Raw genomic sequence first — 20,392 nt, 5'->3', positions numbered from 1 at the left:
GACAAACTTGGTATAACCCTGATACTCTAGAGTTAAATCATACACTTACGTACAAAACAACACGGGGTCTGCGATATACCACAGGTAGATTGCCTACATGATGATATAGTGCTGCGAATCGGAATTTTTATTCCGGACAACAGAAAAGTTAAGATAAGTTTTGAACACCATACCTACACCGAATAATAAATAACGAATTGAACAAAGTATGAGTCATATAGAGTTTGTACATTTAACGGGCAATGAAGTGCAGCTAGTTAAATATAAAATAAATATTTTTTTTTTTAGTATTTTATTTAGTATTTAAACTAGTATATTTAACAAACCTTAAGGCTTTTTCAGCCAAAAATATTAAGCTATCTTCAGAAAGACCACGACCTGTAGCTGCAGAAAATTTCATGTTTATAGCTTCTGCCACACTTCTCCATGGAACTTTGTCAGGAACATGAAATGGGATTCGCCCAAGTTTAGCAAAAGCATTATCCCATATTACAGTAGCCCAAGCATGAGGATCTTGATTTCCATGCACAATAACTACTACTGGTAATGACAAATTCCATACCTAAGACAAAATTAAAATAATAATTAATAGAATATATTATATAACCTGGTTAAAATCTAAGATGAAAACCCGGAAAGTCACTCTGGTATATAGTAGGATTTGAGTGTACCTTCTCCATGAATAGGTTTCTGTAATGGGTGTCTTAAATATAAACTCTATGATAAATCATTGATAAGAATTAACAAGAGTGGTCTAAAGTTAGTCCTGAAACTCTTGAATTTTTTATTTCATAATTTGAAGCAAAATACTTTGCTAAAAAATCCTTTGTTATGAAATCCTTTGTTATGAAATATGTCAAAATGTTGCTAACTAAAATTATATTTTTTATCAAAGATTGAGACTAAATGTTAAATTAATTTAAAACTTAAATTGAGTGGTTATAATAATATATATTACTCAAAAACTATAATATTTTTATGAAAATTATACAACTCTGCTATAAATATTAATTTAATAACTCATTTTATTTTAAATTGTCATAACTATAATTAATTAATGTATTCATAAATGATTAGTTCAAAAAATAACCCCAAACCTAAAAAGTCAAATGAAATCTTACCTCAAATTGAAGTTCATTGCCAATAAAAAATGTTGAAGAAAATAAAATTGAAAATTTTTCATCCATAACAGAATCTGTTCCTTTTTTTTCCGTACGTTTAATTTTTTTAAGTTGCATACTTCTATTGTATAAGAATAGGTACAAAATTATTATTTTATATGAGTTTTAAATAAATAATACAAAATTTAAATTTACCGAAAGTTGGTAGAAAAATGTCTACGGACTGGGTGGTACTCCATTTTTCCAATGCAATTTGATAATTCGCCACAGGATTCACCATATGGTTTGTTTCTTCCAATTATTTGGTTAACTTGAGATTCATTAACTATAGATACTTTAACCTAGTAAAATAAAATTAATGTTATTTTTATTCTAAGACAGTGCTTTTTGTTGGAATATAAACCAAAAAATATATTTTAACATTTGTAAAAAGTTATTCTATTTTATATTCAATGAATATTATCACAAATAATGACTATACACTGAATAGTAACAATTGTTTTACTGTTGAAACTTGAAATGTATGTATCTTAAGAATTTTAAGAAGAAAATGAGCAAAACAAGGTCATCTTGCTATATAGTATTTACTTAAAGTAAAGCTCAGTCATACTCAAAATTATATTAAGGATTGGGGGAGATATACCGAGGAGTAAAAAATACTACAGGTGAAAGTTTATTCAAATAAAGAAAAATCAAATCAGTGCTCTTTGGATCAGCCAGTGTTCAAAAATAATTCAAAATGATTTAATTAATTTTCCTACATTAATGGTACTTACTAATGTTTCCAACATTAACATGTTTGAAAGTGTAATGAGGGTACATTAGTAGTGAACAGGTTTAAAATAACTTATTAAAACCTATAGAATGTACAATTTCAATGAAAAATGTAAATTTAGGTATAGATACCAGTACATTCTGGCAAGATGAGGAAATTCTCAGATGGCTGCTACTCTTATTTAAATATTCCATGTACTTATACCTAGATATAATGTGATGTGTTATTCATAGAGTATTGTTTGCATTTAAATAATAAAGTTTTAAAAAAAAAAATGTATTTAAATATTAATGATAATAATGAGTATCTATGGTTGTCAGTTATACTTGTGGATCAAAAAATGTCAATTTAAAATAAATTAGTGTCTACTAAATAAGGCCCACTCGAACTATGATTTTCAAGGACCGATTATTCAACTCCAGTCCAATGGGTACATAATATTAAAATTATTTCATACCATGGGTGACGTTTTATGAATATTGAGTTTTCCACCAATTAATAGACGCACTTCTGCCAAAAATCTTGTATTAGTTTTCAATACTTGAGGTGGTTGCGTAATTATAACAAAAGTACTATAAAATAAATAATTAAAGATAGTAACTATAAAACATTTAAAACTTCAAAACAAAAATTATAAGCATTGTTATACCTTTTCACCAAGGATGAAAGATACTGCGTAGTCATATTGAGCAGCGTATTAATCATTTCACATGATTGTGGTAATTCAAAATATTGTCTCAAATTAACTCTGAATCGATCAGCTTCCTTAACTTGTGAACGAGTTACCCATATTAAATCACACAATTTCTCACACCTAACAGAAAATATCAATTTAATCAATTTAATTTAACAAAATAGGTACTAATGAGTATCTACCAAGTTTGTATGACGTCTATATCCATCATGCATTTATACCCATTACCAGCAAATTGTTGTTGACGTTTCCACTGAACTAATGAGTTATCAATAATATAAGCTTGCACAGGACTGATCAAGTTTGTTAATTCATTGAGTTTGTTAATGTAAACACAAATAGAATTATTAAGAATTAATGATTTAGCCTTTAATTGTCCTTCGTGCAATTCTTTTTTTCGTATTAATTCACATTCGATTTCAGGTGATACTGAAGTGCTGCTCATTCTTTGACTTTTCGCGTATTCCAATTGTTCTAGAGTATAAAAATGTATTTAATTAGAGTATTTAATACCATATAGATTACAGGCGCCTACACAATAGTTGTACGTTAATTTCACGTAATTATCGAGACTTACGAGCGCATTTAGCACGTTCCGAGTACAAAACATTGAACGAATCAATTTCTGATTGAATTGTCATGCGAATCTTATTCGTGCGCTCAGCGTGGTTACTGATCAACTCCATCTGTTGCACGATCCTATTATTTTCCATTTCTTGGGATGATTTTACGTTGACCTCCATAATTAGTGACTCTATAGCTGGTATATAGGTGTTTTATAATAAAAACGAAACGATATGATGAAAATTTTAAATCCGATAAATAACGAAAGTTCGTCTATACAAGGATTTTACGAACGATATTATTTTCTACACAATACTAATAATATTACAAATCAAATCATAATATCATAATATTATTATAATTAAATTTCAGTATTTATAGACGACGGGTTGTGCACGCGTTATTAATAATAATATAATAACTATTTTTTGACGGTAAACGGCACAACGACAGTTCATGTACGAACACGACACGATACCGATACGGCAGTGTTCAACTTCAGTAACCAACAAATACCGATAAACATTTGAGCTATTTGTAACGACACGAAAAACAAGAAACGTTACCAACAGGTACTATGTATGATCTATAATTATATAATCACAAACGTTTATGACATGGAAGGTTCTACAACAGTGTAAACAATACGTTGAAAATAACTGAAAATTGATATTCGCCAATCATACGTTATCGGTAACTCATAATAATATGACTCTCGATGCTTTTCAATTTGTCATTCCTGAATAAATCAGTGATTCGAGCTTTGATTTTTAAAACGTAAATTCTAAAAATGAATGCGTGAATGATTTCCCATTCGACATTCTGCATTGGTATCAAAACTAGATGCGTTCACTTATTATATTATTATACTGTTATATCAATAACATATTTTCCATTCAAGAATGTAATTGGATAAAAATTGTAAATTGCGTATTATTAAATAATAATAATAAATATTTAGTTGAGACAGTACTGAGTAATATTGTCATGTTGAAGATCTATCTAAAAGTTAAGAGGTCACTAGGACGCTTAATTTTTTGGTAAAACCCCTATTGCACAGTCATAATTCAAAAACCAGATTATAGGTACTCAATATCACTTTATGTCAGTGGTATATTTGCGAGGGTGATAGTATTATGAGAGTACATAATTGTTTTTAAGTATTTTTTTGCATTATAAGGGAATATTTGTTCATAAATTGGCAGTTGGTATTTTTATGAAATACACTAGCCGTATTCTGATAAGACTGAAAAAAAGATCCTTGAATTTTGTATTATAAATTTAATGACTACCTAGGTAAACTATAACGTAATAAAGTTATTAATAGTAATACCAGGTAATACCTAACTGCATAATAAGTAATAAATCAATTGGCCTAAAGTAAAATATTATTATATAAATTATAAATTATGTGTCTGCATGCGTTCTCTCTGTCTTACAAACGCATAACATAACAAATTGTACGCTCAGCTGATCACGTTTAACTTACTCTGTTAGCTTAAAAATTAGAGTAAATTGACCTCTTATAAAATTTAGAAGTAAGAATGTTATTTAGTGAACCTTAGGGTTTTTTTACACTTAAAAATTATAATCTAAAAGAAAACCTATGCGGTTCACTAGATACCTAATAATCTTGCCTTTAAATGTTATAAGAGGTCAAGTCACTCTAATTTTTAAACTAACAGAGCTAAACGTGAATACGTGATCTGCTGATCGTACAACTTGCCATGTTATGGGTGCCCGTATTACAATCGTTGAACTAAGGTTAAACCACCGAATTTGGCTGGTAAAATCAGTGGGTTAGGCTTAAACTATGATTGTAAAACGATGTATGAATCCTCTTAAAAATAATTTCTGAAGTTTCAATTAAAACATATATAGGTAATAATATATTATCATATATTATGAGTAAATGACATACACATGTATACTATTTCCATGTGGAAATATACATATTTAAGTCACGGATATAATATATAAATCTCATATTTATTATTAATTACAACAACAGATATAATATAAAGTAGTTACTTTATATATCTGTGATTATAACCCCTCTCCAACGGCACCTTAAAAAATGTGACGTCTGATCCATAGACGACTGATCCATTCTTATATTAGTAGGTACGGCGGGTACGCGGTACGCCACTGGTAAAACTGTTTAAATATAGAATGTCATATAATATTAATATTTTAATACCTTTTTGGCTATTAGCATTGAGTGATACCTTACCAAATATCAAACCGTACTAATCAGTAATCTATAAATTAAAACTATAGGTAGCCAGGTAGGTTGGTAGTTGCTAATTAGGTCTAAATAACTCAATGGTGTTATAAGCATAACATTTTTACATATTTACATATTAACCTTTATCGGCTACAGTATCAGGTAACAGATTAAATATAATTGTTGGCAACATATTTTGTGCTTAATTATAGTTATCACAAATTTAGACAACTTTCCGGGTGTTTTAATTTTTTTCGATATCACCATTACAAAAATAGTTTTTAAATCAGTTATTTTTATACTGTATTTTTCATATTTAAATAATATATAAATTCTACTTAACTGAGGGATGCATATTATAAATTATTATTATATTGGTACAATTATATGTGAGTTTTTTATTTATCTTATTTTGTTTCTAAACCTTCACGCGCTTTATCGCCATTTGATGCTTAATTTTTCAGCTTTGAAAGTGGTTTCTGGCAAAAACTGGATCGAGTTAGTTCTTAGTAATTGATACTCTTTGAGCTAGAGCTCATAGGAAAATTCTTAAGGGGGGGACAACATTTTAATTTATCAATCCATTTATAAAACAAATTTTTAACCAATTAACCATAAAAGTATTTTATTGAATTTCTATTTAATTAATAATATAGATTCAACACGTCATAAAACATTAATTATATTAAATTTATTAAAACATTAGTTTTCAAATAAAAATGTACAATTTGATGTGGCTGATGAAAGTTGGAATGCACGATTTCTTGTAACAGTATTTGCTTCTGAACTAATAGATAACTTTTCAAGAACAGTTTTAATTTCAATGAAATTTTTATCAAATAGCCGTATACATTTGTACTTTTCTGACCAACGTGTCTCACAAAATAATGGAATATTTGGAATAAGTTTTCTTCTCAAAATACTCTCTCTAAAAAACTTAATTATTTCTTTTACAGTACCAATAGTATTTCTAATTTCAGGAATTGAATTTTGATCGTTAACTACTAAATTAAGCTTATGGTGAAGCACAATGAAAATAACAAGCAGTTGGATATATTTTTCGTATAATTGTCTGTACACCATTTACTTTACCACTCATGGTTGAACAACCATCAAAACCTTGGGCCAACAAGTTTCAACATATTTAAACCATATTATAGATTCTGAGCGGAGCGAGGGAGCTATTGTTTTTACAATGGTGTTTATTTTATTTTTTTTTCCTTTTATTTTTATATCCTGTATACAAAATTCTCCAGAAGGAGTGTTTCGATTTCAACATATAATACTTATCTTTAGCAAATTGGATCAAGATGGTACTTTAGAGAGGTCATTTTTCGATTTTCTCAACAGTTATTTAATGCCATGGGAAAAACCACCGGAAAATTACGAAAAAACGCTAAAAATGGGATTTTAATTTCTAACGCTTTGTTTATCACCATAGAAACGAATAAAAAATTATAATATTTTAATATTAATTCAACTTAGGTACATGATAAAATAAATAATAACAAAAATATAAAATATCTAGACTGTAAACCGTCTCCGCTCAGAATCGTTTTTCTTATACAATGATATTATATCATTGGATTCAAGTCTAATACAACCAACATACAATTACCCACTTGTAATCTACTGTACAGCAGAGCGACATCCTCTTACCTGCTTTTTTTCTGTTGATTCTAATATACTTTTTGATATACCTTCTGCATTTAAAATATGTATATTTGATATAACAATACACAAATCTGTTATAAATAAAATATTATGGTGGAAAAAACGTGTGGTTATTTATAGGTGATAACCTGATTTGCCAAAGTAAGTAAATAAACCAAAATGCCATATTGCCATAAACAAAATATAGATTTTCATATATTAAATTCAATTTTTAAATTCTATCTAAAAAATAGATTCTAATCACAATGAACAATTTTCCAAGATTTTCGGCATTTTCCAGGGGGGTGACATGTCCCTCCCTTGCCCCCCCCATATGGGCGCCCTTGAGCTAGAGGGCTATGCATTTGAAATCTACTTTTTTTACTTTTTCATTTTAAATTGTTATCAATAAAATAAAGTTAAAAAAAGTAAAGTAAAGTAAAAATAAAGTAAAAAAAAGCTTAAAAACTGTATACAAGGTTCCTCATCACTTCTTCATAAGTAGATCGCGGATTTGTATGCATTAAAAATCAACCAAATATGAGCTAAAAATCTTAAATGTGTATAAATATTAAAATATATGCACTAAAAAGTAAAATATTTAAATATGCAAGAAAAAAATATGCAATCAAAAGTTAGCAAAAAAGACATTTATTTTCTGAATATATATTTAATTTTAATAATACATTTAAGATCATGGAACGCTACTAAAAATACTATTTTTTTTTAATATACGAATTTTGTAGGATTGTTTTAATCTTTAAGAAAAAAATGTATTTGGTAAAATCGTTTTTACCTAAGAGTATTACCTACGAGAATATATAAATCGAAACATAAAAATATAACATTTTTTTTTGCTATATTACAATAGTATAGGATATAGGTACCTAATTATTTCAAAAATGTCTAAGAACCAACAAAACCCAAAATATGCACTAAAATATGAAAAATGCATTATGCAACTAAAATCGTAAAGTTTCATAAATCGTTATGTCATGAAACAAATTCTGTGCTCACTTAGCATATCATACGATCAATCAGAATAAATATGTTATATGCAAATGTATACAAATATCTGATATCGGCGCTATCTTTAATTCTACTCATAAATGTCACATGCGAGATACAACAATTCATCAATGTCCTTAGTTATTAAAAAATATAATTTTTTTTATAATTCATTATAATCATTTAATTAACTAGGTATTACATTAAAATTTAAAATAGTACATATGGTTATTTATAAGATTAAGTTGACGCTTGGTGAGCTATTTGATGAATCAGAGTATCAGACCACTATTTAGTTACCATTTTTTAGGAAGGCCTAAAACTAAATTAATGCGTGAGCTATCTTTCTGGCTTCAATTACCTATTGGGGTTGAAAAATACGGTATAAATACTATGAGATTTATTAAAAATGATTCAGTAGTTTCGAGTCTCTGACTAACAAACAGATGGGTAGACAGACAACTAAACATCAATTTTTATAAACATTTAAACTCTATAATTCTCAAGGTTTTTAGATTATAGACTATAATCTATAAACCTTGCATAATACTAGCTGTGTTTGGGTGACATCATAAAATTTCAAATCACCGCTCTTTTGTACAGTGTGATAAAAAAAGAGAAAGTGTTCAACGATTAAAAACGCACAGTTGGCATCATTGAACAATTGATAAGCGGACAAGCGGCATAAACAAATCACGCGGATTTCGTTTCTGATCGGCAGTCATGTTCGTTTCATATCTTTGATATTCTTAATTCTTTATACCTGTTTTGATATTATACATTCGTGTTGCGTTTGAACGTTAAGAAACGTTTTTATTTTTATACACTATTTATTATTATCTAATAATGATTTTAGTGCTTGACAATTAAAAAGAAACCAAAACATTTGGACGATTAAAAGAAAATAATTAATCATGGCTGACGCAGCTGCCCGTCAGCTTCAATACGAATACAAAGCGGTAAGTAAAAAGTGCCAACATTAAATGTTATAACATATACTATTTATTCAGTTAACATTGATTTGTTTATTATTAATTCTAGAACTCTAATCTTGTATTACAAGCTGATGTGCGACTCATCGATCGACGTAACCGCGATGAGGCCACAGGTGAAGTATGTTCGTTGGTTGGAAAATTGGAAGGTACAAAGATGGGGGATCGTTTTCAAAGAACCAAACCTGTGAAAGCAGAAGAAAGAAAAGCCAAGTCAGTACAATTTTACATACAATTTTGTTGTGTACGTATGTTTACGGTTCATTTTTATTTTGTATTTCCCAGGAGACAAAAGCGTGATGAAGCGCAATATGACTTTGCTCGAATGAAAGGAACTACACTATTATCAGATGGTGTTGATGATATGGTTGGAATTATGTACAGACCTAAAACACAAGATACTAGACAAACATATGAAGTGTTATTAAGTTTCATACAGGAGGCACTTGGTGATCAGGTTAGATTCTCACCATTAGATCTTTAAAATGTCTTAAGTTCATTACATTTTAGAAGATAAATATATTGTACAATTATAGCCTAGAGATATTCTGTGTGGTGCGGCTGATGAAGTTTTAGCAGTACTAAAAAACGATCGTCTTAAGGATAAGGAGAAAAAATCTGACACTGAAAGTTTACTAGGTTCTTTAGCTGATGAACGATTTGCACTTTTAGTTAATTTAGGGAAAAAAATTACTGATTTTGGAACTGATGAAAAAGGCACAGCCAATACAGGTTAACTATATTTCATATTTATAATTTATTTTATACTTGAAGTGTTTATTTTTCAAATGTAATTTATTTATGTTTAGAAGATAATATTGATGAAACTTACGGTATCAATGTTCAATTTGAAGAAAGTGAAGAAGAAGATGATGAAGATGTGTATGGTGAAATTCGTGAAGGCGATGATCACGAAGATGAAGGTGAAGAATCAAAATTAGATGCTACTATTCATGCAGAAAATGTAAGTTATTCTGTTGTTATTAATTGCATTTAATTTGAAGACTTAATTGTTACTATTTTTAGCTGGATAAGCGCTCTGGTAAAAAACCTGCTGAACAAGCCAAAAAAGAAAAAAATTTGCATGCATTGGATATTGATGCTTATTGGCTTCAACGAAGTTTGTCTAAGTTTTATAGTGATGCTATGGCATCTCAAGCTAAAGCAGCAGAAGTATTATCTGTATTGAAAAATGCTGGCGATGATCGGGATTGTGAAAATCAACTAGTGCTCTTACTTGGCTATGATTGTTTTGATTTCATTAAGATATTGAAAAAAAATCGACTCATGAGTATGAGAATTTCAGCAATTTGGTTAATATAACATAATTTAATATATATGCATATTTATTTTTAGTTTTGTATTGCACACTGTTGGCATCATCACAGAGTGAGTCTGAACGTGCAGCTTTGCGTAAAAAAATGGAATCTGATCCATTTTTAGCAAAGATTTTACGTCAAATGGATACTAAAGAGGTAGATGATATTAAAGAAAGTAGTGCAAGTGCTGCTAATAAGAAGAGACGTGCAGCTGATGAAGATGACGATGACATGAGTACTGGTGATCCTAAACAACAGGTTGCTGGTACTAGAAAAGTTTTAGATTTGGATGATTTAATATTTGCTCAAGGATCTCATTTTATGTCTAATAAGAGATGTCAGCTTCCAGATGGATCATTCAGGAAACAACGTAAAGGTATTTGATAAATGATAGATGATTATTATTATACAGTTATTAATAAATATTTATTTTTTTATAATTTAAGGTTATGAAGAAGTTCATGTCCCTGCATTAAAACCTAAACCTTATAATGAAGATGAGTCTTTAGTTCCCATTGATAAGTTACCAAAGTATGTTCAACCTGCTTTTGAAGATTTCAAATCACTTAATAGAATACAATCAAGACTCCAAAAAAGTGCTCTAGAATCTGATGAAAATTTGTTGCTCTGTGCTCCTACAGTAATTATATATTTAAAATAACTAAACAATAAAATTAATTTATATTATTTATTTGTAGGGTGCCGGTAAAACAAATGTTGCCCTATTATGTATGCTGAGAGAAATTGGAAAACATATCAATAGCGATGGTACTATAAATGCTGATGAGTTCAAAATCATTTATATAGCTCCCATGAGATCATTGGTACAAGAGATGGTTGGAAGTTTTGGAAAGGTATAATCCACATTGAATGTATAGTTATTAGTTATCATTCTCTCATTAAATAAATAAAATAAAAAATGTATACCCATCTATATTTTGAAATAATCTTATGTCTATATTAATTTCCAGAGGTTAAGTAGTTATAATCTTACAGTGTCTGAATTAACTGGTGATCATCAACTAACGCGTGAGCAAATACAAGCTACACAAATAATTGTTTGTACTCCAGAAAAATGGGATATTATTACTAGGAAAGGTGGTGAAAAAACATTTGTATCATTAGTGAGACTAATTATTATTGTAAGCATAACCCATTATTTTGCCTAATTTTTTAGTATTATACTTTATAGCTAATATTTTTGTTTTAGGATGAAATACATTTATTACATGATGAACGTGGACCTGTCCTTGAAGCTCTAGTGGCCAGGACAATTCGTAATATAGAAACTATACAAGAAGATGTTCGTTTAGTTGGACTTAGTGCTACATTACCCAATTACCAAGATGTTGCAACATTACTTAGGGTTAATCCTGATACTGTGAGTAAATATAATTAACAAAATATTTGGAACTGTTTATTTAAAATGTGCATGAATTATTCAATTTTTACTTTCAGGGTCTATTTTATTTTGATAATTCATTCAGACCAGTTCCATTAGAACAACAGTATATAGGCATAACAGAAAAAAAAGCTGTTAAACGTTTCCAAGTTATGAACGAAATTGTTTATGAGAAAATTATGGAGCACGCTGGGCGTAATCAGATTTTGGTATTTGTTCATTCTAGAAAAGAAACAGGTAATTTTCTTAATTTCATTACGTTACCACATTTTAGTATTTTATAATTATATACAGGTAAAACTGCTAGAGCTATTAGGGATATGTGTTTGGAAAAAGATACTCTTGGACAATTCTTACGTGAAGGATCTGCATCTATGGAAGTTTTGCGCACTGAAGCTGAACAAGTCAAAGTAAATATAAATAATAACACTTAATTTTTTTAAATAATCAATATTACATTATTTTTTTTGTTCTAGAACCAAGAACTTAGAGATTTGCTTCCCTATGGCTTTGCTATTCATCATGCTGGTATGACCCGCGTAGACAGAACTTTAGTTGAAGATTTATTTGCTGATCGTCACATTCAAGTACTAATATCTACTGCAACTTTGGCTTGGGGAGTAAATTTACCTGCTCATACTGTGATAATTAAAGGCACTCAAGTTTATAGTCCAGAAAAAGGTCGTTGGGTAGAACTCGGTGCATTAGATGTCTTACAGGTAATATATTTTAATTTTTAGTGTGCAATATTTAGAATTTTTTTGACAAATCATTTTCTTTTAGATGTTGGGTCGTGCTGGACGCCCTCAATATGATACAAAAGGTGAAGGTATACTTATTACAAATCACAGTGAACTTCAATATTACTTGTCTTTATTGAATCAACAGCTCCCAATTGAATCACAAATGGTTTCAAAACTGCCAGATATGTTAAATGCAGAAATTGTACTTGGTTAGTATTTAAAATGTTATTTTTGAATTACAATAGAGATTCATTGTTTTGTTTGTTAGGTACCATACAAAGTGTTAAAGAAGCCGTAACATGGTTGGGTTATAGTTATTTGTATATTCGTATGTTGCGCTCTCCTGCTTTATATACTATTACTCCAGAGAAGTTGGAAGTAGATCCGTTATTGGAAACACATAGAGCAGATATTATTCACACTGCTGCAATACAATTGGAAAGAAGTAATCTCATTAAATATGACAGAAAGTCTGGCTATTTTCAGGTACTAATACATTTTTTTATTTTATTTACTAACTGTGGGATATTACAAATATGCAAATATTAATTATTGCAGGTAACTGAACTTGGACGTATTGCTAGTCATTACTATTGTACTCATGACACAATGGCTACATATAATCAATTGTTAAAACCAACATTGAGTGAAATTGAATTATTTAGAGTATTCTCTTTATCGGGAGAATTTCGTCATATTGGAGTAAGAGATGAAGAGAAATTAGAATTACAAAAATTAATGGAACGTGTACCAATTCCTATTAAAGAAGGTATAGAAGAACCTAGTGCCAAGGTAAGCATATTTAGCCATAGTTCATTTTTGTATATTAAAAATCATAATAATGCATATATTGTTTAACAATTAGATAAATATTCTGCTTCAAGCATATATATCTCAGTTGAAACTTGAAGGTTTTGCATTGATGTCTGATATGGTATTTGTGACTCAATCTGCTGCTCGTTTAATGCGTGCTATTTTTGAAATTGTTTTGCATCGTGGTTGGGCGCAGCTAGCTGATAAAGCCCTTAGTCTCTGTAAGATGATTGATCGGCGCATGTGGCAAAGCATGTCACCACTAAGACAATTTAGAAAAATGCCCGAAGAAATCGTAAGAAAAATTGAAAAAAAGAATTTCCCGTGGGAAAGATTATATGATCTTGGTCCTAGTGAAATTGGTGAACTAATTCGTGTTCCCAAACTCGGAAAAACAATTCATAGATATGTACATCAGTTTCCAAAATTAGAATTGTCCACACATATTCAACCAGTAACTAGGTAACAACAAACCTTTTAACCTGGCTAAAATTAGTACAACTAATAATTTTGATTCACTTGTTTTTAGATCTACTTTAAGAGTAGAATTGACAATTACTCCTGACTTTCAGTGGGATGAAAAGTTACATGGAAATTCTGAAGCATTTTGGGTATTGGTGGAAGACGTTGATTCCGAAGTGGTTCTTCATCATGAATTCTTTTTGTTAAAAGCAAAATATGCTACTGATGAACATATGCTTAAATTTTTTGTCCCTGTTTTTGAACCTTTGCCACCTCAATATTTCCTCCGGTAAACATTTTGTTTTGGTTATTAATTTATTTAAATATTTTAACAGATAATTTATTATAAATAACTTCTAATCAAATATGACATGTTTTTCTTACAGAATTGTTTCTGATCGTTGGATTGGTTCAGAAACTCAATTACCTGTTTCATTTAGACATTTGCTACTTCCAGAAAAAAATGTTCCACCTACTGAACTTTTGGACTTGCAGCCACTTCCTGTAAATTTTATGCTCATTTAGATGTATAATATAATAAACATTCTATTGGTTTATCATTAATTATCATTTTAGGTGTCTGCTCTTCGTAATAAAGTGTTTGAGGAACTTTATGCTGAGAGATTCCATCAATTCAATCCTATTCAGACACAAGTATTTAATGCTGTATATAATAGCGATGAAAATGTGTTTATTGGTGCTCCAACAGGATCTGGAAAAACTGCTATAGCTGAGTTTGCTCTGTATCGTCTTTTAAGTCAAAATCCAGATCATCGTTGTGTTTATTTAGTAGCTAAAGAATCCCAAGCGGAACTTATTTATTCTAGCTGGCATGTTATTTTTGGAATTGGCCTTGCTAGAAAAGTAGTACTGTTAACAGGAGAAATCGGTACAGATTTAAAGGTTAGTAGATTTCCTTCAATATTATTGTATATTTAAGAAATATTAAATACTTAGACACATTCCAAACAAAAATTAGCGTTATTTTTATTAAAAATTTAATTTTCATATTTATTATGTAGTATGTACATTACTTTTATTGTGCGAGGTTCATAATTTTGTTGCCTATAATCTCACTATTACTCACCATTTACTAATATTCAATAAATGTGGTCTATACAAGGCAATGTTATCAAAATTAAAATATTCAACTCTTAATTTTACTAAGAAAGTGTATACCATCTGAGTGTATTATACATTTATACTAGATAAATTTGATAATTAGAATAATATTTGAAGATTAAAATACAACCAGAGGTGACTTTTGGTTCACATTTAAAGATATACTTTTATGATTTATGAATATTTATAAGATGTATAGATAAATACAATAAATTCATTATCTATATAAATACCATAAAAAAGAACATCATCACCGTTATGTGTGGTCGCTGCCCATTAGCTATAACAGTCAATAGGCGCTTAATACATTTTTGTAAACAACTTTTACACATTTTGAAATTTATGATAATTTAACGTTAATAGGTAGGGTAATATATTGAAATCCTCATGTGCCAACTGTTCAGTATCTGTATTAGTTGCACCATTCTGCAATTGTAAATAGTTGGTCCCTGTTAACTTCATGATGGTTGAAACAATGAACAATTTCTACAATACACAAGGATTACTCATCAATTTGAAAAAAATTATAATATTTTTTTTTATTTTCTGATAAGATATTAATTTACCTGCTTCTAAAATATAATTAATATATATTATAGAAACAGCTTCGGTTATAAACAAGCTGCTACTGAATATGATTATCAATTAGTATTTTTGTGTGCTCATAGTATTAGATTTTGTCGTATGAAAATTGTTTCTATCAGTGATGATTTAGATTAAAATTACTTTTGTTTATAGTTGTTAGCTAAAGGACAAATAATTGTGACAACTGCAGAGAAATGGGATGTATTGTCTCGTAGATGGAAGCAAAGGAAAAATGTCCAAAATATTAATCTTTTTATTGTTGACGAACTTCAGGTAATTTTCATATCTATAATTAATATTTTAATTGTAATTACTATGAATACTAAATAGTAATTGGTTTATATATTTTTAGTTAATTGGAGGTGAAGATGGGCCGGTATTAGAAATTGTTTGCTCTAGAATGCGGTATATTGCTTCTCAAACTGAAAAACAAATGCGCGTAGTTGCTCTTTCAGCTCCATTAGCCGACGCTAGAGATTTAGCTCTGTGGTTAGGAGCTCCAGCTACCACCACATTCAATTTCCATCCCAGTGTCAGACCTGTACCATTAGAACTTCATGTGCAAGTAATGCTTACTATACAATTATTGATTACAAAATATAATTAATTAAATTTAAGTTGTTCATAATTTAATCCTTATTTATATTACTTCTATAATATTAATTGTATATAATAATAAAAAGAGAAATATCTTTTGATTATTTAAATTTTTTAGGGGTACAATGTCACTCACAATGCTACCAGATTAGTAGCTATGGGCAAACCAACATATAATGCTATACTAAAGTACAGTTTGGAGAAACCTGTAATAATATTCGTTCCATCAAGAAAACAGGCTAGACTTACAGCTATCGATCTATTAACATACACTGCTGCTGATAACCAATCCAACCGTTTTATACATGCTGAAGAAGATGATATCAAGCCATTTGTTGAGAAAATTTCTGATAAGGTATTATAGAAACAATTGACTAATGTGCTTGCCATTTTTTGAAATTTATTGAACTAATATGGTTTAGACATTGAAAGAGACTCTACTTCAAGGAGTGGCGTATTTACACGAAGGTGTTAGTTCTCAAGATCAACGATGGGTCCAACAACTATTTTTTACTGGAGCCATTCAAGTGGTAGTTGTTACAAGAAGTCTTTGTTGGGCTTTGAGTATTACATCTCATTTAGTTATTATTATGGATACACAGTTCTATGATGGAAAAACACACGCGTAAGAAATTACATTTTGAAAAATTGGACATTTTAAATTTGATATATTTTTTAAACTTTCATCTTTAGTTATGAAGATTATCCTATTACTGATGTTATTCAAATGGTGGGAAGAGCTAATCGACCATTAGATGATGATGATTCCAAATGTGTGTTGATGTGTCAATCATCAAAAAAAGATTTCTTTAAGAAGTTCTTAAACGAACCATTACCAGTAGAAGTAAGTTTATAGTTATATAATTTGATGCATATTATGTATATTTATTATCATGTTTTTTATTTTTAAATGAATTAGAGTCATTTGGACCATAGATTACACGATCACTTCAATGCTGAAATTGTAACAAAAACCATTGAGAATAAACAAGATGCAGTTGATTATATGACCTGGACTTTCCTTTATAGGCGACTTACACAAAATGCCAATTATTATAATTTACAAGGAGTTTCACATAGGCATTTATCAGATTACCTGTCAGAACTTGTTGAGACCACATTAAATGACTTAAATCAATCAAAGGTATGCATCTATAATCTAAAATGGGTTTATAATTTTTTTTATTTATACTATGCGCCTATAATTGTTTTAAAGTCATATTATATATTTAAATATATTAAAGTATAATGTTGTATTTAGTGTATTAGTATTGAAGATGAGATTGACTGTATTCCATTAAATTTGGGCATGATTGCTGCTTATTATTATATCAACTATACAACTATTGGTAATGCAGATCAAATTAAATATATGTTGCTATTTTTCTAAACAACACTTTCCAAATACTTTTTTTAGAATTATTTTCATTATCACTCAACAATAAAACCAAAATTCGGGGGCTGTTGGAAATTATTAGTTCAGCCGCTGAGTATGAAAAGATACCTGTAAGACATCGTGAAGATACATTACTTAAAAGTCTTGCCCAGCGTTTACCGAATAAGTTGCAGCCAGCTTCTGGTCAAACATCTATACGGTACAACGATCCTCACGTCAAGGTTAATTTGTTACTTCAAGCTCATTTGTCACGTTTACAACTAGGCGCAGAATTACAAGGAGACACTGAAGTCATATTGGCTAGAGTAATTAATATATTATTTTTTTTTTACTATTCATGAATTTATATATTGGTATAGCTTATATAATCTGTACATTCACCTTTTTTTAACAGGCAATACGTTTAATTCAAGCGTGTGTTGATGTACTGAGTTCTAATGGTTGGTTATCACCAGCTGTCGCTGCAATGGAGCTAGCTCAAATGATTACTCAAGCAATGTGGGCTAAAGATTCTTACCTTAAACAATTACCTCATTTTACATCAGATATTATTAAGAGATGTACAGATAAGGTAGATTTTGTTGTCATGTAATTATATTATATACCTGGGAACACAAAACACTTATTTGTATTGTTATATTAGGGTATAGAAACAGTATTCGACATAATGGAACTGGAAGATGAAGACCGTATTAAGTTACTGCAGCTTGGCGATAGTGAAATGGCTGATGTTGCGAGATTCTGTAATCGTTATCCTAATATTGAATTAAGTTACGAGGTTGCAAACAAAAACCGCATATCTGCTGGTTCCAGTGTAAATGTCACTGTCAGTTTAGAAAGAGAAGACGAAGTCGTTGGGCCTGTTATTGCTCCCTTCTTCCCACAAGTAAGCGTTTAATTAATATAATTAAAATAAAGTTAATAACTCAATTTATTGTCATTATATATTTAATTATTATAGAAAAGAGAAGAAGGTTGGTGGTTAGTAATAGGAGATCCTAAAAATAACTCCTTGCTATCAATCAAAAGATTAACACTACAACAAAAAGCTAAAGTGAAATTAGATTTTGTAGCACCCAATCCAGGTGAGTCATTATTGTAATATTTTCATGGCTGATAAAGTTATAACTAAACCTTGTTATTTTGTTTTAGGAAATTACTCTTATACTTTGTATTTCATGAGTGATGCATACATGGGTTGTGATCAGGAATATAAAATGAATATTGACGTTGGCGATTATGATTCTGCCGAAAGTGAGTCGGATTAAACATCGGGTCTTAACTTTAAAATAATATTTTTGTAAGAGAACAACTTTGTACAACGAAAGAAAATGTTCTTATAATATTTTAATTATTTTTCACGGAAACAATTATTCATTTTTACATATAGTACCCATATGAATAATATACATCTTATACATTTTTGTTTATTATTTTCCGTTTTGTATATTTGAATTTATTTGATAGTAAAAAAATAAAAAAATAAAACTGATAAATAATAGTTTTTTTTTTCATTTTTCCTAATTTTATTTTATTTTTACGTAATTATTAGTAGAACTACTGAACTAGAAAGGCTATAAAATGGTCCAATGTGCAATAAGTGTTCATTTTGGACTTGAGATATTTGAACTGGAGTTCAGGATTACCGTATGTACTATGTAATCAAAGTACTCAACGTATATGTATACATATATATATATATTAGGTATTATTATTACTACGATATTATTGTTTATTACAAATCTTATAATATCAAATAATATACATAATAATTATACATTATATGTATTACCTATAAATAAATACATGAGGGTTACCAATCGGGCTGTGGTGTGTCGTGGATGCAGATATCCACTGTGGGTTGAGCTGGTCGTGCGTGGAGCCCTCTTTAGGTTCGCTACTCGCGTCGCCTGAATCGACTGCATATAGAGTCCCTGGTCGGTCGTTACCACGACGCGTGCGGTAAACCATAGTATGAATATTCGTTTCGGCCACACGTTGACGATAATCGCTACAAAGATTTAAACACCGTATAATTCTTATGAAATAAACGATGCAGGACGTTACGAAAAAAAAAAATTGTTATAATTAATTATTATAATAATTTTATAAGACTTCTGAGTATATGACGTTTTTTGTTTTATCTCTTGTTGAAATTAATATCATAATATGATTCGGGTCCCCAGTTCGAGAAAATGCCGCGTATAATTGTCCATGTGAAAAGCACTCTGTACGAAGATCTACGCCAATGTACTTGAATGTTTGACCTTGCGCTTTGTTTATCGTAATGGCAAAAGAAACTTTAACCGGGAATTGAAGCCGTTTGAAAAAAAACGGCAAGTATGAGGGAATCATGGGAATTCTCGGAATAAATGCAATTTCTCCTTTTGCTGGCCCTGTAAAAATTACTGCTTCTATAATATTATTTCGCAACGATTTTATTTGTAATCTTGTACCGTTCGGTGGTTGAATATTACGTAATAATGTAATTGGAGCACCAATTTTTAATTTTAGCTTATGAGGAGGAAATCCCGAAGGAGAAAGAGAATTGAGAAATTCTTGTGGATAATGAATAGCATCATCTGTTGATGTAACTGTATCAATAGACAGATATTCACGTGAGTGTCCATCGAATTTTAGAAGGATGATATCATTGATTTCTTCTGCTGTTACATTTCTCGGAGAGATAATAGCTCTTTCACATAACCACTGATAAGATTTATCGGACAGATTAAAAATGTCAGGATAAACTGTAGAAATCAACTCTTCCACGTTATTGACCACCCGTCCAATTGTGTGATTGACAGAAATGTAACCATTTTCATTTTCTAAAGTTCCATTTCCAATTTTCAACAACTGTGCGGGAAAAATATTGTCCCCTCCGCATAAATAAACTCTCATGTTTGTTCGCAAATAAAT

General features: G+C 29.7%; 2 protein-coding genes across 2 annotated transcripts; one reads left to right on the top strand and one right to left on the bottom strand.

Annotated features, from left to right (window-relative positions):
* Positions 1-292: 292 nt before the first annotated feature.
* Positions 293-3,957, bottom strand: LOC100164649 (signal transducer and activator of transcription 5A). Its single transcript, XM_008186313.3, has 7 exons — positions 3,168-3,957; positions 2,773-3,064; positions 2,546-2,710; positions 2,354-2,468; positions 1,317-1,462; positions 1,122-1,242; positions 293-562 (listed from the first exon to the last, which is right to left on the bottom strand). Exons 1-7 carry the CDS (start codon positions 3,331-3,333, stop codon positions 293-295), a joined length of 1,275 nt encoding a protein of 424 aa, XP_008184535.1. The 5' UTR covers positions 3,334-3,957.
* A 4,785-nt stretch (positions 3,958-8,742) lies between these two features.
* Positions 8,743-18,879, top strand: LOC100166665 (putative U5 small nuclear ribonucleoprotein 200 kDa helicase). The gene is made up of 33 exons (XM_003245467.4): positions 8,743-9,001; positions 9,084-9,247; positions 9,320-9,491; positions 9,571-9,766; positions 9,844-9,998; positions 10,061-10,325; positions 10,391-10,729; positions 10,800-10,993; positions 11,052-11,207; positions 11,325-11,495; positions 11,564-11,734; positions 11,812-11,992; positions 12,050-12,165; positions 12,232-12,474; positions 12,539-12,707; positions 12,767-12,984; positions 13,057-13,290; positions 13,364-13,773; positions 13,841-14,062; positions 14,160-14,277; positions 14,350-14,676; positions 15,634-15,753; positions 15,833-16,045; positions 16,196-16,432; positions 16,500-16,702; positions 16,771-16,921; positions 16,997-17,221; positions 17,339-17,426; positions 17,495-17,778; positions 17,868-18,044; positions 18,117-18,359; positions 18,435-18,558; positions 18,626-18,879. The coding sequence occupies exons 1-33, from the start codon at positions 8,957-8,959 to the stop codon at positions 18,739-18,741; spliced, it is 6,447 nt and encodes a 2,148-aa protein (XP_003245515.1). The 5' UTR covers positions 8,743-8,956; the 3' UTR covers positions 18,742-18,879.
* The last annotated feature ends 1,513 nt before the right edge of the window (positions 18,880-20,392 follow it).

The sequence above is a fragment of the Acyrthosiphon pisum genome, chromosome A1 (assembly GCF_005508785.2).
Source record: "Acyrthosiphon pisum isolate AL4f chromosome A1, pea_aphid_22Mar2018_4r6ur, whole genome shotgun sequence".
Taxonomy (NCBI): Eukaryota; Metazoa; Arthropoda; class Insecta; order Hemiptera; family Aphididae; genus Acyrthosiphon; species Acyrthosiphon pisum.
Note: the sequence above shows the minus strand (reverse complement) of the source record. Positions and strands in the feature narration are given on the sequence as shown.